General features: G+C 45.0%; 1 protein-coding gene across 1 annotated transcript in view; it reads right to left on the bottom strand.

Annotated features, from left to right (window-relative positions):
• LOC119357738 overlaps positions 1–17,012 on the bottom strand; it is a 128,599-nt gene extending 111,587 nt beyond the window's left edge. Inside the window, exon 1 of the mRNA XM_037624590.1 lies at positions 16,877–17,012. Coding sequence (XP_037480487.1) covers positions 16,877–17,012 — 136 coding nt within the window. The remainder of the gene's footprint in view (positions 1–16,876) is intronic.
• Between the last annotated feature and the right edge of the window lie 9,006 nt (positions 17,013–26,018).

Here is a 26,018-nt window from a genome sequence, read left to right on the forward strand (position 1 = left end):
CCTATACAGTTCATAGACAAGTGAAAGTGGATACTCTAAAATGCGCAAGATAAGCGTGAGTGCTATGGATGGCGTTCTCGTAGGGAGACGGGAGCGGATCCATAGTGGTGTATTGATATGGTGAATATGTGGACTCGTGTGCGCCACCTCAAAAGAGTTACTTGCAGTCGTAGTTTAAGATAGCCACCGAGTCAAAGCTGGCTTGCTGCAGTTAAACTCCACTACCCCTTTGTTGATACCGATGCATATGTAGTTAGTTCTGATGTAAGTCTTACTGGGTACATTTGTACTCATGTTTGCTTAATTTATGTTTTGCAGAGAGACTTCAGTCTCGCTAGTAGTTCCGTGTGGACTTCGATGTTTAGCTTGATACCTCAGCTACAATCTTGTGCCCTCGGCAGGATCTGGTAGATAGTCAGGCTTCTTAGCCTTTTTCATTTGTAGATGTCTGTACTCAGACATGTTAAGCTTCCGCATGTGCTTTGATTTGTATGTTATGATTGTTGGGTCATGAGATCCATGTTTGTAATATCTCGCTCCTCGGAGCCCAATGAATAAATATTTGAGTCGTAGAGTTATGTTGTGATTCCATGTTGTATTTACACATATCGAGCATATTGTGTGTATGACTGAAATGCTTGGTATGTGTGGGATCCGACAATCTAGTTGTTTATCCTTGGCAGCCTCTCTTATGGGGAAATGTATTCTAGTGCTTCCATGAGCCATAGTAGTCCGCTACAGCCCGGTTTATCGGAGTCCTGCTAGCCCAGCACTACTGCTCAGGACACTTGACTGGCCGGCATGTGCTTCACTTTGTTCCTATGTCTGTCCCTTCGTGCAAATGTCACGCGGTGACATCCGGAGTCCTGCCTAGCCTGCTACAGCCCGGGTTCCCCGGAGTCCTGTTAGCCCAGTGCTACAGCCCGGATTTACACGTTGCTGACCGACATGCTCGATGTTATTCATGTATGCCTGTCCCCATAGGTTGGTTCTGCTTTGGGTTCATGACTAGCCATGTCGGCCCGGGTTCTCTGTCATATGAATGCTAGCGACACTATCATATACGTGAGCCAAAAGGCACAAACGGTCCCGGGCCATGGTAAGGCGGCACCCGTGGGAATACCGTGCGTGAGGCCGCAAAGTGATATGAATTGTTACCGGCTAGATCGATGTGACTTGGAATCAGGGTCCTGACAGTGACCGTACGAGGTCCGTCCAACAGCCGTAGTGCTTCTTCAACCTCTGGTCTTCTTGCTCCAGCCGCCCAAAGCAGCGCCGGTCGTGCCGTATGCTCCTGCCTCCCGTGGCCGGCTGTGCTACCGCAGAGGCCTCACCGCCCCCTACTATTCCCACCGCTGGCCAGGCCCTGCGGCGACGGCAGCCTCACACCGCAGCCGAACTAGTGAACCCTCGTAGTCCTCTCCGCGCGGGCTTCCACTGTTGTGTAGTCCCCTTCCTAGGCCTCCGCCGTCGTCCACCGCCGTGGTGCTCTCCGCGCGGCGTGGTCAACTTGGTCAAGGAAGGACTTCCATTGGAAGAGTACTGTATGTGGAGAGGCTGACAGCTGGGTCCACAGCCACAACCCAGTTTTTTTTTGTGATCTGCCAAGTAAGTCACTTTGTCAGGCCTGTTGGGCTGCAAATCTTTCAAGACGAGGACAACTTTCATTTGGCTGGCCGAGAAAATGGCCCATCAGTAATGAGAAATGGGTTGTATATTTTTAAAACACATCAAACCAGCAATTACTTTCAAATATCTTTATTTCATTTCAAGATTTTAAATTACATTAAATTTTATGCGTGGAGAATTTGTTGGATTTTATATTGATATACATTTATTTTCAAAATCAGTTTGAATGTGAGTCGAAATTTCGGGATTAAAAACAGTTCGGACCGCACCGAAATATGCAAAATTTCGTATAATTTTTTAACCGTTGCCACAATATGGGCTGTAATGCTAACAAAAAGAATATGGGCTCCAAAAAAACCCTTAAGAATTAGCAAATGGGCTGTAAATTATTAGAAATAATGGCAGATGGGATGTATGCTATTTTCCACAGATTTGAGGCTTTCCTAAAAAAAAGGTTGACGCAGAAGCACTGACTATTGGATGTCCATCCAACGGCCGTCGAGCTTCTTCAATCTCTGCTCTTCCTGCTCCAGCCGCTCAAACAAGCGCCGGCGGGACTGCCTGCTCCCTCCTCCTCGCGGCCGGCTGTGCTGCCACGCAGGCCTCACCGCCCGACCGTACTCCCATCGCTGGCCTAGCCATCCCTCTACTCACCCACACCTGCTGTTATTCTGCGGCGACGGCAGAGGAACCAGTAAACCCTCGTACAGTCGTACTCCCCTCCGCGTGGGAAACAACTGCCGAGTCTTCCCTGCCTCCGTGTCGTCCCTTTCCTAGGCCTCGTCGTCGTCCACCGCCCTGGTGCTCTCGGCGCGGCATGGTCAATGTGGTCAAGGAACGACTTCCATCGGACGTGGACTGTACGTGGAGAGGCTGACAGCTGGGTCCACGGCCGCAGCAAGGAAGTGCCTCCTTATTACGCGGAAAATAATGATTCCTCCACCTGATAGCTGGGACCCATCGGACGGGCCACTGTATTTCGCAAAAAAATGTTTCCCCCTGACTGCTGGGACCCACCAGCTACATCTTCGCATGCAAGGAAGTGCATCCTGTAAAAAAACGATTTGCCCCCTGACTGTTGGGACCCACCAGCTACATCTTCGCAGGCAAGGAAATGCCTGACAGTCGGGACCCACCTAGTCGAAGCGTATGTAGAGTTGTCATTCTGGTCGCGAACGTGTACGTACATACTGGTCGATGTAGAGGCGCACACGTGTCGTAGTAGAGGCGCGCACGTGTCGTAGTAGAGGCGCGCACGTAGCATTTACATGTACGTACAGCGGCCAGGGTGCAAGAAAGAAAATACAGCCACATATGTGTACATACGGGCGGGGTCTCGAACGCCTACTCGCGCATACGTACGGTCAGGGCTCGTGTACATGGCTGGGTCGGAACGGAGAAACAGCATCGTCGTCGTGTTCATGGGGAGGCAACGGAATGCGTCGTGTTCATGGGGAGGCAATGGAATGCGTCGTGTTCATCGGGAGGGCTTGGACGGAACAGGCGATGGAAACGAGGCCTGGCGTACCGCAGAACGGAGGAAACGGCCTTGTGTTCGACCGGCCACGTTCGAAACGGGATCCTGTTCATCGGGAGGGGTCTGTTGTACCGCAAAACGGAGGAAACGGACCTCCTACGGTCGAAACGGGGGTCCTGTTGATCGGGAGGGGTGGGGCGTACCGCAAAACGGACGAAACGGACTTGTGTTGGAGCGCTACGGTCGAAACGGGGGTCATGTTCATCGGGAGGGGTGTGGCGTACCGCAAAACGGGACTCCACGGGATACTGTTCATCTCCACTGTCGACCCCCTCCAGCCTCCACGAGCTACTGTTCATCCACCATCGGTCTCCTCCAGCCTCCACCTGCGATTGTTCATCCACGGGCTCCTGTTCATCCAGCCTCCACCGCGCGCTACTCCACCGGCTACTGTTCAACCAGCCCTCTCCACGGGCTCCTGTTCAACCACCCCTCCACGGGCTACTGTTCATACTGCCCTCCACCATCTACTGTTCATCCTGCCCTCCACGGGGTGGTCCTGTTCATCCAGCCCTCCACGGGGTCCTGTTCATCCAGCCCCAACCGGCTCGATCGATCGGGGTCCTGTTCATCCAGAGGCAACACCACGGGGTCCTGTTCATCCACCCCCACCGGGAACTGTTCATCCACCCCCCGGCAACGCTCACTGTTCATCCAGATGCAGCGTCAATCGGCTTAAGTTAGCAGCAGTAGCGAAGGAATCGCTCGATCGGGTTCAATTAACAGCCGTCGATCGATCGATCGCTCTGGTTCAGTAACGTGTAGCCTGCAGTGCAATCGCTCGGGTTCAGTTAGAGCCCAACGCCTCGCTCGGGTTCAGTTAGAGCCAACGCCTCGCACACACGCGCGTACGTGTACAAGAGAAACACGCATAGCTCGGCCCCGACCTCCCACCGTAACCGGGAACTCCCCGAAATTCGCCCCCCCCCTCGCTTCTACCACGGTTTTTTCCGTCATGGATGGCCCAATGAATGTCATGCAGCTGCGTCTCCGGCCCGCCCAGGACGAAAAGCCCATTTTCTGTCATGATTTTTTGTCATAGAAGTAGGAGCCCACCACATCTATGATGATACCGGGTTTTGTCACAATTATCGTCATAGAAGTGTCATATGTATGACAGAAAAAAATTTCGTTCGGCCCAAAATGTCACGGATGTGTCTTTTTTTGTAGTGCGGGGTGGGGTGGCGGCATCGGGTATTTATGGGTGGGGGGAGAGGGGCGAGGTGGCTTGGGGAAGGGGCCGTCTCGGGAGGCGTGCTCCTCCCGGACTCGGGCAGCGGCGGCTTCGCTTGGGACTCCGGTCCCGAGCCGGTGCGGGAGACGGCGGCGAGCGGGCTTGGCCTGGCTCGGCTGGGCCTTCGGCCCAGTCGGGCACACGAACAGTTTTTTAGAGCAATTCCGTCGAAACTAAGAAAAATTCTAGAAAATAAAATAAAATTCTAAACATGCCAAAATAAATTTTCACCGTCTAAATAAAATACTTAGAACGAGATGAACATTTTCTTGGCCTAAAATGCAGTTTTGAAAAACGTGCAATTTTTTCCTAAATTTAAATAAACTAGCCAAAAACTCCAAAATAAAATTTTTATTTGATTTTTTTTATTAAATCCTCAATATTTCTTTATTTTGGGAAAGTCATTTTATTCCCTATCTCATATTTCTATAATGGAAATAATTGAAGATAAAATAAATAAAATCAAATGATCCTATTTTCAAAATTTGAGAAAAACTCAAATTTGAAAATAACGAAATCCCCAACTCTCTTCGTGGGTCCTTGAGTTGCGTAGAATTTCTGGATCAGGCCAAAAGCAAATAAAAAATATGATATCCAGTGATGATCTAATGTATAACAGTCCAAATTGAAAATTTGGGATGTTACAGATTCATTGCCCTCCTTTTCTTTTATTCCATATATATATACGTCTGATCTGATGTTCCACTAGTACTCCGTAGTTACGTGGATTAGTAGTGCTAGCAATATCTTGGGAACGAGCTATCGCATCTTCACGTGGATGTAGTAACAGGGCGGCTTCAATACACCCCCTTGGCAGAGTCCGAGTCTGACCCAGTTTCAAATCGTCATCCTGGTCGATGTTAGTTTGGCTGTGCATATCCGTGTCTTCTAGGCCGTAATATCCCTTTTTCCTTTTCTCTTCAAGCTGGACATGAAACATGCCATTGGGAGACTCACGTGATGAACTTGACTGATTTTTGGTGCATGACTTTTGTCTTATTCCTTCCCATCCAAATAGGTAGTAGTACTATTCCTTGATTCCCGTGCAAACATTGCTTTGCTGTTTTGGTCTTATACCTGGGATGCAGAGTAGTAAGTATTTGATTTCTATGAGGAAGCAGACTGCCCCTGGCCCGGCGATAGCAGGAGCAGTGATTTGCTGTCTGACTCCTCCATGGACTAGTACTTCGTGGACTGCTTCACATTGGCGTGACCTGCTGACTGATTCCTTTGTGGACTAGTACTCCCTCTAGTCTGATTAAACAATTTTTGCCATCTCATAAAAAACATTAATGATAAAGCATCCTTTGGTTCTGCCTTCTGTCGCCGCTATGAATCTTCTCGGGACTCGCATCTATACATAGTTGAACGAGTCCAATTGAGGATTATGCGTGCGCGTTTTTATGGTCAGTGACCCAGCGATTCGATAAACAACACACACCCTTGTAAGATAACACAACCATAGAGATTGACTTTCTTTTGGTCCTGGTAGATATCGTCCGTAGAGAGAACAATTGTGATATGCCGGATCATGAGATTGTGGCAGTGGATGGATTGCATCCTTTATTCTTCTTTCTTTTTCTGATCTTGATTGATGAACTCGAAGACGATGTGAATCTTTCTGCGCCGGCTCTTCTTTATCCGGTTAAACTGCAGCTTCTCGATCCCTGAAGAAATCCCTCCAAGAACTCAACACCACCGTGCGCAGGCCCCTTGGTGGGCGCCAACTGTCGTGGAATTGTCACGGCAGATGTCCTAGTGTGAGGACTTAGTCGTGAGGCCAACGCATCTTTGTAGTAGCTTGAGAGGGGTTGAGCGGAATCGAGACACGCAACACAAGACAAGGATTTAGATAGCTTCGGGCCCCAGGAAACATCGTCCGGAATAGCCCTACATGTTGTTTGTGGCTAGATCTCATTATGCTCGTGAGAGAGTCGCTGCATAAGCCGGCTCCCCCTTTGTGTCTAGCCCTAGAGATTGTTTCTTGTTGCCTGTCCCTCTTGAGGAGCCCTGCCCCTCCTTATATAAGTTAGAGGGGCGGGTGACATGTGGAGTCCTAGTAGGACTAGGACTAGTCTATCTTCTCTTACAAGTTGATTACAAGTCCGGGTCTTGCTTCCTCATAAAGGAAATATTCATCATCCCTTTCCCCTTAATCCATCCCATCATAATGTGAGCCGGCCTTCTGGGCTTTGGGCCTTTGTTGTCCATCTGACCAGCCCGCCGGGTTACTAATGAGTCGTCAAGATTGGGCAGGTTATCTGTAAATCGCCAAGCTCCGGGCAGGTCACCAGTGAGTCGCCAATTATGGTCGGGTCATACCGCGGGGTATATCCCCGACAGGCTACGTATCGTAAAACGCGATGAATCCTTCTATCTGATTTTTTTTCTCCCTGAAAGCAAATATATAGAGTTGGAGTTGATGTCGGAGGAGCTCCAGGGGGCCCGCGAGGTAGGGGGCGCGCCCTAGGGGGCAGGCGTGCCCCCACCCTCGTGGACAGGTGGTGGGCCTCCTGGTCTTCATCTTTTGCCAGGATTTTTTATTATTTCCAAATAGATGTTCCGTGAAGTTTCAGGTCATTCCGAGAACTTTTGTTTCTGCACATAAATAACACCATGGCAATTCTGCTGAAAACAACGTCAGTCCGTGTTAGTTCCATTCAAATCATGCAAGTTAGAGTCCAAAACAAGGGCAAAAGTGTTTGGAAAAGTAGATACGATGGAGACGTATCAGTTCCCAATAGTGGTATCAGAGCCAGGTTATGCGTAGATGTCATATGCACGAGTAGAACACAAAGGAGTTGTGGGCGTGGGTATATACATATTGCGTGCCGTCACTAGTTGATTCTTGATTTAGCGACATTGTTGGATAAAGCGGCTCAGACCAATATTACGCGTACGCTTACGCGAGACTGGTTCTACCAACGATCTTCTCACACAGGTGGCTAGTGGGTGTCTGTTTCTCCAAGTTTAGTTGAATCGGATTCAATGAACATGGTTCTTTCTGAAGATTAAAAAGCAATCACTATACCACGTTGTGGTTTTTGATGCGTAGGTAAAAACGGTTCTTGCTCAGCCCATAGCAGCCACATAAAACTTGCAACAACAAAGTAGAGGACGTCTAACTTGTTTTTGCAGGGCTTGTTGTGATGTGATATGGTCAAGACGTGATGAGATATAAGTTGTTGTATGAGATGATCATGTTTTGTTGAAGTTATCGGCAACTGGCAGAAGCCTTATGGTTGTCTCTTTATTGCATAAGATGCAAGCGCTAAATAATTGTTTACTTTATGGCTATGCGATAGCAATAGTTGCAAGAGCAATAGTTGGCGAGACGACCATGTGATGACACGTTGATAGAGATCAAGATGATGGAGATCATGGTGTCATGCCGGTGATGATAGAGATCATGAAGGTACTTTGGAGATGGAGATCAAAGGCGCAAGATGATCATGGCCATATCATGTCACATATTTTGATTGCATGTGATGTTTATCCTTTATGCATCTTATTTTTCTTAGTTTGGCGGTAGCATTATAAAATGATCTCTCACTAAATTTCAAGGACTAAGTGTTCTCCCTGAGTATGCACCGTTGTGACAGTTCGTCGTGCCGAGACACCACGTGATGATCGGGTGTGATAAGCTCTACGTTCACATACAACAGGTGCAAGCCAGTTTTGCACACGCGGAATACACGGGTTAAACTTGACGAGCCTAGGTGCTCTCTTTGCGAGCCATTAGTCTCATCGAACCGCACATCTATAGTTTCAACAACCTTGTGGTGATAGGTGTTGAAGACTCTGTAGGTGTGCGAGTACTTACCATAACCAAGCATAAAACCTTCATGTGCTTTTGGTGCAAATTTAGAATTGTGATGAGGATCTCTAATCCAGCATTTAGCACCGAAGACTTTGAAATAACTCACATTGGGTTTCTTGTCAGTGAGGAGTTCATATGCAGTCTTCTTGAAGAATTTGTGAAGATATACCATGTTGATGATGTGGCACGCAGTATCAATTGCCTCAGGCCAGAAGCAAGGAGGCGTCTTGTACTCATCAAGCATAGTGCCGGCCATCTCAGCAAGAGTCCTGTTCTTGCGCTCCATGGTGCCATTTTGTTGAGGAGTATAAGGAGCAGATAACTCATGAGTAATACCAAGTTCATCAAGACCAGTATTCTTGAACTCAGTTCCATTATCACTTCTGATGTGCTTGATCTTCACACGAAAGTTGGTTGAAGCCCTGGAGGAAAATCGTTTGAAGACTTCTTGCACTTTGGTTTTGTAAGTGATGATATGCACCCATGTATATCAAGAATAATCATCAACAATGACAAAGCCATATAAAGATGCAGCATTAGTAAATGTGGCATAGTGAGTAGGGCCAAATAGATCCATGTGAAGCAATTCAAATGGACGAGTGGTAGTCATAATGGTCTTTGAGGGATTCTTGTCATTGGTCATCTTTCCGGCTTCACAAGCTCCACACAAATGGTCCTTGAGGAATTTGACACCCTCGATGCCAATGACATGCTTCTTCTTCGCGAGTGTGTGTTAGTTCCTCATCCCATCATGACCAAGTCATCGATGCCATAGCCAGCCTTCTAAAGCTTTTGTAAGTAGACATGTAGCAGGTTGTGGTCCTGTAGAGAAATCAACAATATACAAATCTCCTCTCCTAAAGCCTTCGAAGACTTTGGAATTGTCAGCTTCCATGATCACAACACAATGATACTTGCCAAAGACAACAACCATATCAAGATCACAAAGAATTGAGACAGACATGAGGTTGAACCCTAAGGACTTGACAAGCATGACTTTGTCCATGTGTCGATCCTTTCAGATTGCAACCTTACCTAGACCCAATACCTTGCTTTTGCCTTTGTTAGCGTAGGTGATATGCTTCAGATGTGATGGAGATAAAGCAGAGTCCATCAATAAGCTCCTGTCACCAGTCATGTGATTTGTACATCCACTATCGAGGACCCACTTAGTGGCTTTGGGTTGATCATCCTGCAGATGAATTAGTGCAACTTACAAACTCATATACTTCATCAGCGAAAAATATGATATCAATTTCATCAAGCAATAGAACAGATAAAGCAGTATGAGGACGTGAGAAATGAAAATTCATTTCTACATGATTAGCTTGCGTCCTTTCAAGCATATTCAGGTCTCCAGCAAATTCTTCAGACGATTAGGTTCGTCTTGAGACCTGACCCTGCATAAGAGATTAGTTCTTTTCTTCACCACCCACATCTAAAGGGGTGGCAAGGAGTTCATCATTCTGCGAGCTCCATACGAGAAAGGTGGCATAGATGCCAATCCACTTCGTTTCACATAAGAGAGATTAGGGTAAGCATAAGAGTGAGCATAGAAATTCTTCGAGGATTTATGAACATAATGATTTGAAGAATAATGCACATGTCCATAATCCTTAGATCTTCCCTGCGAAATAGATGGGTTAGCACGATGATGCTCATATGAGGACTTGGATCCATATGAAGAATTTGGTTCATATGAGGAATTTGATCTGGGGTTCCTATTCTTCACAGGTGGTGTCATGATGACATTCTCCTGAAGATTTTCAAGGCACCTTTTGAGAACCCAGATTTTCTTCATAGGAGGATCGTTCCTGCAGTTAGTGCCAACATATCTAGTAAATACTTCACCATTCTGATTTTTGAACAGTTTATAGTTGGAGTCAATTGACTCATCAGAAGAATATGAAGATTCACATGTAAACCAAATAAAGTAGATGGATCCACTGAAGGATCCTTTGCAGCAACCCATGAGGTTTTAGGATACTGCTTAGGTTTCTAGTAGGTCCCATTAGCATTAAGTTTCCTCTCAAAGGCAATACCCTCTTTCCTAGGGTTCTTGTTGAGGATTTGCTTTTTAAGCACATCACAAAGAGCCTGATGCCCTTTGAGGATTTTGTACATGCCTTTCATATACAATTCCTTCAGCCCTGCATCATCAGTGATACTAGCAATGTCCTTATATGAGGAATTAGTGATAGCAGAGGCAGTTGAAGAATTTGCAGCAATGGAAGTATTTGAGCATTCAGGTGAAGAATTAGCAGATTCACGTGCAATGCACTTCAAACATGGAGGAATAAATTCTTCCTGAGCAGCACTGATTTGTTGAGCAAGTAATGAATCATGCTCCTTCTGAAGATCTTCATAACTCACTCTTAACTGCTCAAGATCTTGCTTTCTTTGAAGAAATTGATAAGAAAGTTTATCATGATCAGATAGGAGAGTGTTATGATAATCTTGAAGATTGTCAAACTTGGACTGAAGTCTCTGAAGATTTTCAGTCAAATTTTTAGTGCAATCCATTTCCTCGCCCAACATATCATCGCTTTTATCTAGCATGTTTTGAACCCTTTCCAGAGCCTTTTGCAGTTTCACAGCAATCTTAGCAAGTTTAGAATAGTCGGGTTTAAGGTTTTCATCAGATTCATCCTCACTTGATTCAGAGGAGGGATATTTGAGTACCTTTGCACCTTTTGCCATGAAGCAATAGGTGGGAGCGTAGTCATCATCGCCGTCGTCAGTGGTGTTGGAGAGGTCCTTTTCCTCAGAGTTGAAGATGGACTTGCTGACGAATGCGGTAGCGAGGGCTAGGCTCACCACACTAGAGTCTGACTCCTCAGATTCCTCCTCTTCCTCATTTTCCTCATATTCAGTCTCAGAGTCCATTTCCTTGCCAATGAATGCCCGAGCCTTCTTGGAGCTGCTCTTCTTGTGAGATGAAGACCTTGAAGGTTTTGATGAAGAGGACTTTGAATATTTCTTCTTCTTCTTTGAATCCTTAGAACTGTAATCCTTGTACTTCTTCTTCTTTGATTCCTTTTCTCACTGAGGACAATCTTGAATGTAGTGACTGTGTTTCTTGCATTTGTGACAGGGTCTCTTCTTGTAATCATGGAATGAGGAATATAATCTTAAGTCACCACTTCTTGAGGATTTTCCACATTGACCACGTCTTGAGAACTTCTGGAATTTCCTCACGAGCAATGCTAGCTCCTGGCTCGGTTCTTCAGGGTCACCAAGGCTGCTACCAGAATCTTCACCTTCTGATTCAGACACTGCCTTGGCCTTTAGAGCTCGTGATCTGCCATAGCTTGGTCCATAGAGATCTCTCTTCTCAGCAAGCTAGAACTCATGAGTGTTTAGCCTCTCGAGGATATCAGCGGGATCAAGTGACTTATAGTCTCCACATTCTTGTATCATCAATGCCAAAGTATCAAATGAGGAATCAAGCGATCTCAGCAATTTCTTCATCACCTCATGGTCAGAGATGTCAGTGGCACCATGTTCTTGAAGCTCATTTGAGATGTAAGTGAGGCGATCGAAGGTTTGCTGAACATTTTCATTGTCCAGTCTTTTGAAGTGGTTGAAGAGATTGTGAAGAACGTCAACTCGAGAGTCACGATGTGTTGAGACGCCTTCATTGACCTTGGACAGCCTGTTCCAGATAAGATTTGCTGTTTCCAAAGCACTCACTCTGCCATATTGCCCATTGCTCAATTGGCCACATATGATGTTCTTCGCTTGAGAGTTGAGTTGCTTGAATCTCTTCACATCAGCAGCATTGATGGTGGGAGTGACAGAGGGAACACCATTCTCCACAACATACCAGAGATCGTTATCAATTGCCTCAAGATGCATGCGCATCTTGTTCTTCCAGTAGGGTAGTCCATCCCATCGAAGGTAGGACACCTAGCAGAAACCTTGATCATACCTGCGGTCGACATAACTAAAACTCCAGGCGGTTAAACCAAAATCACACAGAACAAGGAAGTACCTTGCTCTGATACCAATTGAAAGTGCATTAAGTCGACTAGAGGGGGGTGAATAGGCGATTTTTATGAATTCTTCACTAAGGAATTTCAAGGTGAGGAAATTCCTAAGAGAAGAACTACTTGCAGTGGAATAAGTACTCAGAAGTAAACATAACACATCATGAGCATGGTCTTCATGATGAAATGAAAACAAGCACAGAGTACAGAAAGCGTAAACACAGGATAAACAGAATGAAGACAAATAGACTAAAGAAATTGAGCTGAGGAAATAGAGAAAGTCTTCAGTCAAAGTCTTCAAACAGATATGAACAAGCACACAACACAAAAATGAGGAAATGGAAGGGTTGAGGAAATGGAACCAGTTAGCTCAGTGAAGACAATGATTTGGTAGACCAGTTCCAACTGCTGTGACAGTTGTACGTCTGGTTAGGGCGGCTAGGTATTTAATCCTGAGGACACACAGTCCCGGACACCCAGTCCTGAACACGCAGCTCAGGACACTTAGTCCTCACCGTATTCCCCTTGAGCTAAGGTCACACAGACCTCGCCCAATCACTTGTGGTAATGCTTCAGGTGACTTCCAAACCATCACAGACTCGGTCACTCGGCGATCCACAATTTCCTCTTGGATGCTCTAGACCATGATGCCTAACCGTCTGGAAGATGCACAGTCTTTAAAGGTAACAAGCGTCGGATCCACACAGGATCAATATCTTCAGTGATGCTCAATCACTTTGGGGTTGAAGGTGTTTGGGTTTGAGTTTTCCTCACTTGATGATTTTCGCTCAAAGTCCTCGAAGGATGGGATTCTCTCAAATGACAAGTGTCAGTTTCTCTCGGAGCAGCCAACCAGCTAGTGGTTGTAGGGGCAACTATTTATAGCCTAGGGAGCAGCCTGACATGATAAGACATAAATGCCCTTCAATGATATGACCGTTAGGTGGAAGGATATTTTGGGACAGCTGGCGCGTAGCACAGCAACGGTCGGAAATTTGACTATCAAATTCCTCAGGGCTATCATGTTCCTCACTTGTAGGCAATCTGCACTAGCGAATTCCTAACTCCTCAGTCAGAACAAATTCCTTAGAGACCAGAAGAACTTTGTCTCTGTCACTAAAGAAGTTGACTGAACTGCATGAGATTTCCAATGGCTTCACTCGAAGGGATTGGTAGGTGTAGGATTTTGAGTTGAGCATCACTTGGAAACTTTTCCTAAGTATTTCCTCAACCCCCTTTAACAGTACAATGTTTCCTATGACTCACGAAAGAGAAAATGAAACTACGAAAACAAAAGTCTTCACGCTTCATGTTCCTCGAATGAATACCAAGTCTTCATGGTCACACCAATTTATTCACTTTCAAAGTCTTCAGAAAGTCTTCAGAAATCCAAAGTCTTCAGTCGATGAACTTCATTTTTAGGGGTCGACTTTCTCTATAAATATCAAACTCTTCATAGACTTATAAACCCGTGTACACTCACAAATGCACCAGTCCCTTAACCTATAAGTCTTCAATACACCAAAATCACTAAGGGGCACTAGATGCACTTACAACAGCAAGGTCCTCCTGTGTAGGAAATTTGACAGAAGGGTGAAGCAAAATGTCCAGGAACGTGTTAGGTGGCGCTGGCTTACACTGAGACCCTAGCCGGCTTAAAGTATCAGCCGCCTCATTCTTCCTGCGATCAATATGGTCAACTTGATAACCCTTGAAATGACCCGCAATGGTATCAACCTCTCGGCAGTAAGCCGCCATGAGTGGATCTTTAGAATCCCAAGTACCAGAAACTTGCTGAGCCACCAGATCTGAATCACCTAAGCACCATACCCGGCTTAAGTTCATCACCTTAGCCATCCGAAGACCATGGAGTAAAGCTTCATACTCAGATGCATTGTTCGTATAGGGGAACATTAGCCGGAGAACATAGGAAAAATTGTCACCTCGTGGGGAAGTCAGGACGACTCCAGCCCCCGAGCCCTCCAACCGTCTGGATCCATCAAAGTGAATGGTCTAGTATGTGTTATCCAGCTTTTCCTCAGGTGCCCGCAGCTCTGTCCAGTCATTGATGAAATCCACAAGTGCTTGGGACATGATGGCAAAACGAGGCACATATTTTAAATCGTGAGGCCCTAGCTCAATGGCCCACTTAGCAACCCGGCATGTGGCTTCCCTGTTTTGGATGATATCTCCCAAAGGAGCAGAACTAACCACAGTGATAGGATGACCTTGAAAATATTGCTGAGGAGTTAGGAATTCGCTAGTGCGGATTGCCATGAAAACCCCTTACACAAGCTTCTGCCAATGCGGATACCTCTGTTTAGACTCAATAAGCACCTCACTGATGTAATAAACTGGCCGCTGGACCGGGTACTCCTTGCCCGCCTCCTTTCTTTCCACCATGATGGCTACACTAATAGCCCGACTATTAGCAGCCACATATAACAATAGAGGCTCTTTATCAATGAGGGCAGCAAGCACAGGCGGCTCAGCCAGCTGTTTCTTCAGATCCTCAAACGCTTGATTAGCAGCATCACTCAAAACAAAGTGATATGTCTTCTTCATCTTATGATAAAGAGGAATAGCCTTCTCCCCTAGCCGGCTTATGAAACAGCTCAGAGCCACAATCCGAACTGCCAGACGCTGAATATCATTAATACACGCCGACTTAGCCAATGAAGTAATGGCTTTGATCTTCTCCGTGTTAGCTTCAATGCCTCTGATAGAAACCAGGAAACCCAAGAGCTTGCGTGTTGGCACACCAAAGACACACTTAGCTGGGTTGAGCATCATCTTGTAGACCCGGAGATTGTCAAACGTCTCCTTCAAATCATCAACCAGGGTCTCCTTCTCCCTTGACTTCACCACAATGTCATCTACATAAGCATGAACATTGCGCCCAATCTGATTGTGAAGGCAGTTTTGCACACACCGCTGATAAGTCGCCTGGGCACTCTTGAGCCCAAAAGGCATATACACATAGCAGAAGGCTCCAAATGGAGTAATGAAGGCTATATTCTCCTGGTCCTTAACTGCCATCTTGATCTGATGATAACCAGAATAAGCATCCAAAAAACTCAAACGCTCACAACCTGTTGTAGCAGCAATGATTTGATCAATACGAGGGAGAGCAAACGGATCAGCCGGACAAGCTTTGTTTAAGTCCGTGTAATCCACACACATTCACCAAGTGTCGTTCTTTTTGAGTACCAACACCGGATTAGTCAACCACTCAGCATGAAAAACTTCAATGATAAACCCGGCCACCAGAAGCCAGGCCACTTCCTCACCAATGGCCTTCCGCCTCTCCTCATTAAACTGGCGAAGAAATTGCTTGACCGGTTTAAACTTCGGATCAATATTAAGAGTGTGCTCAGCGAGTTCCCTCGATACACCCGGCATGTCTGAAGGCTTCCATGCAAAGATGTCTCAGTTCTCACGGATGAACTCGATGAGCGCGCTTTCCTATTTCAGATCCAGATTAGCACTGATGCTGAACTGCTTAGATGAGTCGCCAGGGACGAAGTCAACCAACTTAGTATCATCTGCCGACTTAAACTTTAACAAAGGATCGTGCTCCGTGGTTGGCTTTTTCAAGGACATCATGTCTGTTGGTTCAACATTATCTTTGTAAAATTTCAACTCCTCCGTTGCACAAATCGAGTCAGCATAAGCCGCATCTCCTTCCTCACATTCTAAAGCTACCTTGCGACTCCCATGCACTGTGATGGTGCCCTTATAACCCGACATCTTAAGCGGCAAGTACACATAGCAAGGCCTCGCCATGAACTTAGCATAAGCCGGCCGCCCAAACAGAGCATGATAAGGGCTCTTGATCTTGACCACTTCAAATGTTAAGGTTTCAGACCTGGAATCATGCTCATCTCCAAAGGCAACTTCCAAAGATATCTTACCCACTGGGTAGGCTGACTTTGCCGGCACCACACTATGGAAGACAGTGTTTGACGGCTTAAGGTTCTTATCTGTCAGTCCCATGCGACGGAAGGTCTCAAAGTAAAGTATGTTAATGCTGCTACCTCCATCCATGAGCACCTTGTTAAACTTATAACCCCCAACCTGAGGCCCCACCACCAAAGCCAGATGACCCAGATTATCAACCCGGGGTGGATGATCCTCTCGACTCCACACAATAGGCTGCTCTGACCATCGCAGATAACACAGCACCGCCGGCTCAATCGCGTTCACGACCCTCTTATGAAGCTTCTGGTCCCGCTTACATAAGCTAGTGGTGAAGACATGATACTGCCCACTATTCAACTGCTTTAGGTTGGTATGATAACCAGACTGTTGCTGCTGTTGACTCCCCTGATTACTCTGCTGATTGGAACCACCCTGGTTACTATGACCTTGAAAATCGGAACTTGAACCGCCGCCTCCATGACCCGAACCATGAGAACCGGACCTTGATCCACCATTTGGGCCATGGTGGCACTGGATGGATTCTCGAAAGCTTCTCTTTATGCTGCAATCCTTCCATGAATGAGTAGCCAGCTTACGATCCGTTCCATGTTTAGGATACAACTGATTTAACATTGCCTCAAGGTCGAATCCTGTCCTTGGAGCCGGCGTCCCCGTCTGTCCCCTACGACGCTGGTTATCATTGGGAGTACATGTGTTGGCTACAAAGTCATCAGCTTTGCGCTTACCGTTGCCGCCTTGATTGGTAGGGTTGTACTGTTGTCCCTTCATGCCGTTACTCTTCTTTCCCTTTCCTGATCTTTCGTCCTTTGAGTCAGGGTCCTTGGTACCATCAGAGTCGGCATATTTAACAAGAGCCGCCATCAGCCCCCCATGTCATTGCAATGACGCTTCAGCCGCCCAAGCTTTTGCTTGAGTGGAATGAATCGGCAATTTTTCTCCAACATCAGAACTATTGAGCCGACGTTGATATTATCTGAAGAATGAATGATAGTCGAGACTCGGCGCACCTAGCTGGTTGTTGACTTGCCCTTGGCCTGCACGCACGAAACCAAATCCATAATCGACATAGGCTGCTTACATGTATCTTTGAAATTCTGGATAAACCGGGCCTTCAGCTCCACCCATGACCCAATGGAATTAGCCGGCAATCCCTTTAACCAGGTACGAGCCGTCCCTTCTAACATCATGGTGAAGTACTTGGCATAAGCAGCTTCACTAACATCCAGCATCTCCATGGCCATCTCATAAATCTCCACCCACGCCTGAGTGGGTTGATCAGCTGTGTAATTAGGCACCTTATGAGGGCCTTTGAAGTCCTTGGGCAGACGCTCGTTTCGTATAGCTGCCGTTAGACACGACACGCCGAAAGCCTTGTAAGTCACACCCGCCTCTTTGGTGCAGACATTTGGAGGCATGTTGTAAGGGATAACAAGCACTGGCCACATGCTATATGTGGCACTCTGGTGGCCAAATGGGTTAAATCCATCTGAAGCCAAGCCAAGTCTAATGTTTCTCTGGTCAGCAGTAAACTTTTTATGTTTCCGACTGAAGCTTTTCCACTCACTACCATGTGATGGATGGCTCATTACATTCTGATCTCTGTACTCCTGGTTCCTAGAATGCCACAGTACATCCTCTCTTGTTTCAGCATCATGAAACAACCTCTGCAATCTTGGTGTAATTGGAAAAAGTCATAGAACATTATGAGGAATCCTCTTCACAGCGTCGCCATCTTTCCATCTTGATGATTTGCATTTCGGGCATTCACTTAAGTTGGCATAATCCTTCCGGAACAGAACACAATTATTCTTACAAACATGGATCATATCATATCCAATTCCAACAGCACAAAGGAAATTCTTCATTTTACTATAGGTGTGTGGCAGCTCAGACGCATCTAGGAAAGCTTTGCGGAAAGCAGCCAACATCGCATCAAATGATTTGTTGGTCATCTGCTCAGATGTCTTCACCTGAAGAAAGGTGACCATAGCTGAGAAAACTGATAACCCACAAGTATAGGGGATCACAACAATTTTCGAGGGTAAAGTATTCAACCCAAATTTATTGATTCGACACAAGGGGAGCCAAAGAATACTCTCAAGTATTAGCAGCTGAGTTGTCAATTCAACCACACCTGGAAACTTAATATCTGTAGCAAAGTATTTAGTAGCAAAGTAATATGATAGTGGTGGTAACGGTAGCAAAAGGTAACGGTAGTAAAAGTAATGTTTTTGGTATTTTGTAGTGATGATAGCAATAGCAACGGGAAAGTAAATAAGCGAAGAACAATATATGGAAAGCTTGTAGGCAATGGATCGGTGATGGAGAAATATCCCGAATGCGGTTCATCATGTAACAGTCATAACCTAGGGTGACACAGAACTAGCTCCAGTTCATTGATATAATGTAGGCATGTATTCCGAACATAGTCATACGTGCTTATGGAAAAGAACTTACATGACATCTTTTGTCCTACCCTCCCGTGGCAGCGGGGTCCTTACGGAAACTAAGGGATATTAAGGCCTCCTTTTAATAGAGTACCAGAACAAAGCATTAACACATAGTGAATACATGAACTCCTCAAACTACGGTCATCACCGGTAAGTATCCCAATTATTGTCACTTCGGGGTTAACGGATCATAACACATAATAGGTGACTATAGACTTGCAAGATAGGATCAAGAACACTCATATATTGATGAAAACATAATAGGTTCAGATCTGAAATCATGGCACTCGGGCCCTAGTGACAAGCATTCAGCATAGCAAAGTCATAGCAACATCAATCTCAGAACATAGTGGATACTAGGGATCAAACCCTAACAAAACTAACTCGATTACATGGTAGATCCCATCCCACCCATCACCGTCCAGCAAGCCTACGATGGAATTACTCACGCACGGCGGTGAGCATCATGAAATTAGTGATGGAGGATGGTTGATGATGATGATGGCGACGGATTCCCCTCTCCGGAGCCCCGAACGGACTCCAGATCAGCCCTCCCGAGAGGTTTTAGGGCTTGGTGGCGGCTCCGTATTGTAAAACGCGATGAATTCGTCTCTCTGTTTTTTTCTCCCCGAAACACAATATATGGAGTTGGAGTCGGAGAGGCATCAGGGGGCCCACGAGGTAGGGAGGCGCGCCCCCACCCTTGTGGAGAGGTGGTAGGCCCCCTGGCCTTCATCTTTTGCAGGTATTTTTTATATTTTCCAAAAAGTTGCTCCGTGAAGTTTCAGGTCGTTCCGAGAACGTTTGTTTCTGCACATAAATAACAGCATGGTAATTTGCTGAAAACAACGTTAGTCCGGGTTAGTTCCATTCAAAGCATGCATGTTAGAGTCCAAAACAAGGGCAAAAGTGTTTGGAAAAGTAGATACGACGGAGACGTATCAACTCCCCCAATCTTAAACCTTTGCTTGTTCTCAAGCAATTCAGTTGACAAACTGAAAGTTATAAAGAAAAACTTTTACAAACTCTGTTTGCTCTTGTTGTTGTAAATATGTAAAGTCAGCATGCAAGTTTTTAGCAAAGATTATAACTAACCACATTTGCAATAATTCTTAGGTCTCAAGTTTACTCATATCAATAGCATAATCAACTAGCGAGCAATAACAATAAATCTCGGATGACAAACTTTCTCAAAACAATCATAATATGATATAACAAGGTGGTATCTCGCTAGGCCTTTCCGAGACCACAAAACATAAATGCAGAGCACCTTTAAAGATCAAGGACTGACTAGACATTGTAATTCATGGTAAAAGAGATCCAGTCATGTCATACTCAATGTAAACTAATAGTAATGAATGCAAATGACAGCGGTGCTCTCCAACTGGTGCTTTTTAATAAGAGCATGATGACTCAGCATGAAAGTAAATAGATAGGCCCTTCACAGAGGGAAGCAGGGATTTGTAGAGGTGCCAGAGCTCGGTTTTGAAACAGAGGTGAATAATATTTTGAGCGGTATACTTTCATTGTCAACATAACAACCAAGAGATGGCGATATCTTCCATGCTACACACATTATAGGCGGTTCCCAAACAGAATGGTAAAGTTTATACTCCCCCTTCCACCAATAAGCATCAATCCATGGCTTGCTCGAAACAACGAGTGCCTCCAACTAACAAGAGTCCCAGGGGGAGTTTTGTTTGCAATTATTTTAATTTAGTTTGCATAAAGCATGGGACTGGGCATCCCGGTGACCATCCACTCCTCTTGAGAATAACCTGCCTAACATGGAAGATACAGACATCCCTAGTTGATACATGAGCTATTCAAGCATACAAAACAAGATATTTATTTGAAGGTTTAGAGTTTGGCACATACAAATTTACTTGGAACGGCAGGTAGATACCGTATATAGGTAGGTATAGTGGACTCATGTGGAATAACTTTGGGGTTTAAGGGATTGGATGCACAAGCAGTATTCCTGCTTAGTACAGGTGAAGGCTAGCAAAAGACTGGGAAGCGACCAGCTAGAGAGCAACAATAGTCATGAACATGCATTAAAATTAATCAACACCGAATGCAAGCATGAGTAGGATATAATCCACCATGAACATAAATATCGTGAAGGCTATGTTGATTTTGTTTCAACTACATGTGTGAACATGCGCCAACTCAAGTCACTTCAATCATTCAGAGGAGGATACCACCCTATCATACCACATCACAACCATTTTAATAGCATGTTGGCAGGCAAGGTAAACCATTATAACTCATATCTAATCAAGCATGGCACAAGAAACTATGATCTCTAGTTGTCATTGCAAACATGTTTATCCATAATAGGCTGAATCACGAACGATGAACTAATCATATTTACAAAAACAAAAGAGGTCGAGTTCATACTAGCTTTTCTCATCTCAGTCAGTCCATCATATATCGTCATAATTGCCTTTCACTTGCACGACAGAACAATGTGAATAATAATAATGGTGCGCGTGCATTGGACTAAGCTGGAATCTGCAAGCATTCAATAAATAGGAGAAGACAAGGCAATATGGGCTCTTTTGTCAGATCAACAATAATGCATATAAGAGCCACTTCAACAATTTAATCATGGTCTTCTCCTATCGACCCCCAAAGAAAAGAAAAGAAATAAAACTATTTACACAGGAAAGCTCCCAACAAGCAAAAGAAGAACAGGAAATCTTTTTGGGTTTTCTTTTTAATTACTACTACAAGCATGGAAATTAAACTAACTAAAAGCTACTACTAATTTTTTTAGTTTTTTCTTAAGGTTTATTAAACACACAAGAAGAAATCACAAAAAGGAAAATAAACTAGCATGGATGATACAATGAAAAAGTATGAGCACCGACATCTAGCAATGAGTGTGTGAACATAAATGTAATGTCGGTGGGAAATACATACTCCCCCAAGCTTAGGCTTTTGGCCTAAGTTGGTCTATGGCCACGGCTGGCCTGGCGGATATCCATAATAGTAGTTGGGGTCGTACTGAGAAGAAGAAGAAGACTCCGATGCCACTGGCTGACAATCATCTCCGGATCCCACTTTTAATTAGACTGTCGTGAAGGATCAACTTGTGGTTCCGGCTCTGGCTCCATAACTGGTGCAGGGTTCCGGTAGGCGTGAATAGCCTTCAACAGAACAAGATACCGGCCTACAGATAAATCAAACAAAGAAGGGCGCGCAGGGTAATAGTCTCAGGATGATGTTTATCAAAGAACAATTTATATTTAAGCTCTTGCTACCTCTTTTAGCATTGCGTTGGTTTTCCACGAAGAGGAAGACATGATGCAGCAAAGTAGCGTAAGTATTTCCCTCGGTTTTTGAGAACCAAGGAATCAAGCCAGTAGGAGGCTACGTGGGAGTCCCTCGTACCTGCACAAAACAAATAAATCCTCGCAACCAACACAAATAGGGGTTGTCAATCCCTATAGGGCCACTTACGAGAGTGAGATCTGATAGATATGATAAGATAATATTTTTGGTATTTTTATGATAAAGATGCAAAGTAAAATAAAGGCAAAGTAAATAGCAAAGTAAATAACTAAGTAGTAGGAGATTAATATGATAAAGATAGACCCGGGGGCCATAGGTTTCACTAGTGGCTTCTCTCGAGAGCATAAGTATTCTACGGTGGGTGAACAAATTACTGTTGAGCAATTGACAGAATTGAGCATAGTTATGAGAATATCTAGGTATGATCATGTATATAGGCATCACGTCCGAGACAAGTAGACCAACTCCTGCCTGCATCTACTACTATTACTCCACTCATCGGCCGCTATCCAGCATGCATCTAGAGTATTAAGTTAAAAACAGAGTAATGCCTTAAGCAAGATGACATGATGTAGAGGGATAGACTCATGCAATATGAAGAAAACCCCATCTTGTTATCCTCGATGGCAACAATACAATATGTGCCTTGCTGCCCTTATTGTCACCGGGAAAGGACACCGCAAGATTGAACCCAAAGCTAAGCACTTCTCCCATTGCAAGAAAGATCAATCTAGTAGGCCAAACCAAACTTATAATTCGAAGAGACTTGCAAAGATAACCAATCATACATAAAAGAATTCAGAGAAGATTCAAATATTATTCATAGAAAGACTTGATCATAAACCCACAATTCATCGATCTCAACAAACACACCACAAAAAGAAGATTACATCGAATAGATCTCCACAAGAGAGGGGGAGAACAATGTATTGAGATCCAAAAAGAGAGAAGAAGTCATCTAGCTACTAACTATGGACCCGTAGGTCTGAAGTAAACTACTCACACTTCATCGGAGGGCTATGGTGTTGATGTAGAAGCCCTTCGTGATCGATGCCCCCTTCGGCGGAGCTCCGGAAGAGGCCCCAAGATGCACTACAAAAAATACACTTCCGTGATGATACGTGTTTGTCACAGTAGGTCGCATTTTCTGTCATGCTTGTACATCCATGACAAATTTATGACAGAATCAAGATAGTCATACATGTGCTGTCGTAGAAGTGTTCCATGACATTGCCAAAATTATCATCACGGAAGTGTCCACTTCCATGACGATAAATCGCACGTCATAGAAGTGCTTTCGTCAAGGGTGACCGACACATGGCATCCACCGTAACGGAACACCGTTAAGCTATCGGGTCGGGTTTTGGATCCGATAACCCGTTAACAGCCCCGACCAATGGGAAATTTCCACGTGTAAAATTCTTATTGGCCGGATGAAACACGTGTCAGCTCGTCAGTGGGTCAGATAGGCGCCTATGATATGTCGACACGTGCCACGGCCCACCACTGGCCCATTTAGCTTACAAAGCCGACCCGTTTGACTTGGTCAAAAGTTAACGGGCTGGCCCATGAAAAGCCTGTTAACGGTCTCTTCGCAAATAGCCCATTTTACGGCCCGTTAACTCACGGCCCGTTAGGCCCTAAAGGAAATTGGCCCAACAACATCATGTGGGCCATCGAATATAACACCAGCCAATTTCACTTTGGGCCCATGTATGGCCCACGACGTCTTTCGGCCCATATGAGGCCTTCGTATCTTTTGGCCCTTTACAGGCCCACGGTGACTCTACACATAATGAACAGTAATTTTCTTTATACCCATTAACGGCCCATGATTTACAAGGGCCGTTTCCAGCCCGTGTTAGTTTTCGGCCTCTTGACGGCCCATACGTTCTTGGGCTCCTTTTCGGCCCTCGATTACTTCCGGCCCGTTACTGGCCTGTTCCCCTAATGGGCCAAATTCGGTCCATGGCAAGAGTCGGCCCGTTACTGGGCTATTCCCCTAATGGGCCAAATTCGGCCCATGGCAAGAGTCGGACCGTTACTGGCATGTTACCCTAATGGGCCAAATTCGGCCCATGGCAAGAGTCGGCCTGTTTCTGGCCTGTTAACCCGTTGCGTCGTTTCCAGTCCGTCCTATATTCTGGCCCATTAACGACCCGTTATGCTTGTGACAGAATTAAGCCTTTGCTATCCTACGGCCTGTTAACGACCTGTTACCGTGCTGGGCCGATACCAATTACGCCAGATTACGGCCCATGTAGACCCATTTATCCGACGGCCCAAGGCCCACCGATTAAAGGCCCATTTATCGACGACCCGTAGGAGACCCATGGATCCTACGGCCTGTATATGTCCCATGGTAGTTGCGGCCACTAGCAAACCAGGGAAAAAGAAGACTAGGAAATAAATAAGGCCGAAACTAACGCTAGGCTATTAAGGTGATTGCAAAGATTACATCCACTCGGCATCAAAGTCCGCCACCAGTGCAAATATAGGGAACACCCTACACTATACAAAAATGGCTTGCTATTTTCTTCAGCCGGTGGCTGCATGTTAAGAATAAATTTTGTATCACACCAAAACAAATTACAACTTTATAACAAAAGGAAGGTTGGCATAAAACTTAACAGTCTAGCAGATAAATGCACCACCAGAAGTTCAGAAGCTCAGTTCATTTGACCTAACTGTTACGTTTTCATGCTGTATTGTCTGATGGAGCACCATAACCCTCGCCTTCATTTCCCCTAGGCTCCTGGACAACATAGCAAATGTCTGATAGTCTGGTTTCAAAACCATGCATATCTTGACGACATTGAGCAATGTTTCTCCTTGTTTCACAAAGGGTCTCTGTTAGGGAATGGACTTGTGTCTGGAGCGCAGAGACAACATTGCTTTGAGCTTGCATATCTTGATCATGAGGCAATTTGGACGATATTTCCTTAACAACCAACCCTGTATTACGTAGGAACGTGCTTTTGGCACTGTTAGTGGACAGGTACTGACCCACTGCAGCAAGAGCTGACATTGCGGTTATAGTTGCCTCGCCACCTTCAGAAGGTGGCAGTTCCACCATTTTTTCCATAGCTCGCTGAAAATTTGAGGTTTTACATTAGTAGTACCAGAACAGAAGATATTAAGGAGGCAGCAAAACCAAAAAAATAGCTTTGTTCTATATACAGAACTTATTCTGGTGAATCCATGTAAAATAATAGTTGTATTTTATTACAAAGTACATAATAAAACCAGGTTCCAAACATATGACCATGTACCATCGCTAATGTATTGTCTATTTCTTCACATTGTATTGAGGGCTAAGGATAAAGAGACGAAGTTTATAATATGGTAAGCATAGTATGACATCATTCATATCACAAAACAACTGAGAATAGACAAACAGGCAATTGTAACGTTGTGTGGGCAAGTCCAGCACGGAACTAGATTACAGGTCAAGATCAAAGGAACATCACTCCTCTCTTTTAAACCATGTAAGGTGCAATGATACGCTAAGACAATTGTGTATAAAATTGAAAAGAGTAATAGACATTGGCTGCAAACCATGCAGTTCAAGGCACAAGTCAGAGTAAGTAGTAGTTAAAAGGCATGAGGATTAAGGACTTACAACAGCGGATTTGACTGGTGTAGTCATGCCCTTCTTCTTGCTGGTGTGACAGTTCTTGAAGATTTCCACAACATTTGGTTTAGGTACTTTTTGGTCCTTGCGGGCTTTCCTCTACATTTGGAACAAGTCAATATAGATCTGATAATATGGTACAACGAAAAGAGTGAAACAACAGCTAATTACAAGAGCCTCGCAGTGTGCAATATAGCTACGAGATCCTGTCGTCTGTTGGAATTTCACTTTCATACGGTTGGCCTTGTTCTTTGAACATTTCACCTACAAGAAGATAGATTTGTGTGGCACATGCGTAAATAGGACTTCAACATGTGATCTGATGACATATATATAATGTACCTGATACTTCGGATCGGACCAGTGTTTAACGAGGCCTCTCCAGTCTTCATCAGATATATTTTCCACTAGAGATGTTTGGGCAAGTTCACTGTTAGCCTTGCCTTCAAAGTGAGTTTTCCTCAAGTTATACCGATACTGTCG

This window comes from Triticum dicoccoides, chromosome 2A, assembly GCF_002162155.2.
Source record: "Triticum dicoccoides isolate Atlit2015 ecotype Zavitan chromosome 2A, WEW_v2.0, whole genome shotgun sequence".
Classification (NCBI taxonomy): Eukaryota; Viridiplantae; Streptophyta; class Magnoliopsida; order Poales; family Poaceae; genus Triticum; species Triticum dicoccoides.